The sequence below is a fragment of the Pteropus vampyrus genome, unplaced genomic scaffold, assembly GCF_000151845.1.
Source record: "Pteropus vampyrus isolate Shadow unplaced genomic scaffold, Pvam_2.0 Scaffold341, whole genome shotgun sequence".
Taxonomy (NCBI): Eukaryota; Metazoa; Chordata; class Mammalia; order Chiroptera; family Pteropodidae; genus Pteropus; species Pteropus vampyrus.
The window spans coordinates 764,869-766,848 of record NW_011889122.1 but is presented as its reverse complement, the minus strand read 5'-3'; the positions used below and the strand labels follow the sequence as shown (position 1 = coordinate 766,848).

The 1,980-nt window shown below is 39.7% G+C and overlaps 1 protein-coding gene and 1 non-coding gene across 2 annotated transcripts in view; both read left to right on the top strand.

The window, feature by feature from the left end:
- Positions 1-158: 158 nt before the first annotated feature.
- The window catches only part of EIF5 (eukaryotic translation initiation factor 5), a gene marked incomplete at its 5' end in the record, with an annotated part of 6,078 nt that continues 4,256 nt past the window's right edge, over positions 159-1,980 (top strand). The window contains 4 exons of the mRNA XM_011378510.1: positions 159-365; positions 673-784; positions 1,521-1,666; positions 1,901-1,973. Of these exons, the coding sequence (XP_011376812.1) occupies positions 159-365; positions 673-784; positions 1,521-1,666; positions 1,901-1,973 (538 nt within the window). The remainder of the gene's footprint in view (positions 366-672; positions 785-1,520; positions 1,667-1,900; positions 1,974-1,980) is intronic.
- Positions 1,036-1,161, top strand: LOC111730941. The gene has a single exon (XR_002776876.1). It is a non-coding gene; the product is annotated as a small nucleolar RNA SNORA28 (small nucleolar RNA).

Below are 1,980 nucleotides of genomic sequence, written 5' to 3'. Positions count from 1 at the left end.
TTAGCTTAAATAAGGTTAAATGGGACCTTGGATTTAAAACTAACTTATTAGTCGCTGTTAGTGCAAGAATACCCAGGAAACATCTTTCTAACCCAATAACATAAAAACAGGCAGTGTTAAATGTGGTTGACTAGCCAAAGATTAGTTAACTGTAATGAACCAAATTTTTTCTGTTTTTCCCCTTCCAAATAGATCCCACCAAATATTTTGGTTGCGAGCTGGGCGCACAGACCCAGTTTGATGTTAAGAATGACCGTTACATTGTCAATGGATCTCATGAGGCGAATAAGCTGCAAGACATGTTGGATGGATTCATTAAAAAATTTGTTCTCTGTCCTGAGTGTGAGAATCCTGAAACAGAGCTGGTGAGTGCTTTTGAGGTTTTTGTCAATAGAAGAAACCATATATCTGTTTTTTTGATCAGTTCTTTGATAGGACCAAATCATGTTTTGAGAAGACAGACTTATTGAGAAATAAAATACAAAAACCTACAAATTTGGGGACTCTTCCTATACTAATTAAATTTAAGTAGATAATTGGGGGAACATTTTCTTTTGTATGTTAAGAAGCTTGGTGTTTAGATGTTGTGTGGTGGTTAGATATTTTCACACTTGTTCCTTACAGAATTTTCCTATATTATGGATGACATACTTGTTTTTACTTTTTTGGCAGCATGTCAATCCAAAGAAGCAAACAATAGGTAACTCTTGTAAAGCCTGTGGTTACCGAGGCATGCTTGACACACATCATAAACTCTGCACATTCATTCTCAAGAACCCACCTGGTAAGTCTTCATGGTGAGCTTCTGAGGTCTGAACTGTAAAGCAGCTGGGTTTGGGAAATGAAATGAAATTTTCTTTGTTGCCATAAAATTAGAATATAAGGAATTTGTAATTCTTGAATAGTGCTTTATTGAAAACAAGTATGAAATGAATTCTGATGGGATCCCACCAAAGGATCTACTTCTGGAATACTTTTTAAATGGGGGATGGGGGGCTTGGCTCATTATATCTAAGTGGCTTTATAGAGTATTGCAAGCAACACTCTGTGGCAGATGATCAAAACTGTCTGACACAATTTGAGCTTGCTATAGCAAGAAAGTCAAACCTATTCCGGTGTTCTCTTCTCCATGAGACAAACCGTTATATAGGCTTAAACAGTGTTCCAGCTGTTGGCTAACGTGCAGTTGAACTATGCCCTTGTTCAAATTCGTGAAGGTTGGGTGAGGAGCATGAATGCCAGTCTCCACTAACTTGAGTCATCACTTCATCTCTCTTACCCAGCATTTAATGCCGCTAACGTTTTGGGACATTCCGTGCTTAGCCAGAGTTTCTTACCTATGAAACATGGTGAATGGATTCAGTCTGTGAATCCTCTTAGAATTTTAGAGAGAGTACTGCGTTAGGGTTGTTCCTGAGAGAAGAGTTCAGAAGCAAAGGGGCAGGGTTTTAAATGTTCATGACAGACGATGAGGGGTAGTAAAAGCCATGGTACTAAACTTTCCTTTTGTTTTCCTGTAGAGAATAGTGACAGTGGCACAGGGAAGAAAGAAAAGGAAAAGAAAAATAGAAAGGGCAAAGACAAGGAAAATGGCTCCGTGTCCAGTAGTGAGACGACGCCGCCGCCGCCACCACCACCAAATGAAATCAGTCCTCCGCATGCTGTGGTAAGTGCAGAGTCAGTGGTGTGGCGGGTGCTAAAATTGTAAATAATTTGGTTACGGTGAAGAGAAATACTGAGACTAGCTTCGGTGGAACACTACAACAGTATTTAGGGCTCTCGGTGCTGTTGGTTGATTGAATTAAGGTGGAACCCAGCTTATTTTAGTGGAACATGAATTCAATGTCATGAACTTGACTGGAACTGAAACATTTTAAAGCATCCTTGCTCTTATAAACAGGAAGAAGAGGAGGATGATGATTGGGGGGAGGATACAACTGAGGAAGCTCAAAGGCGCAGAATGGATGAAATCAGTGACCA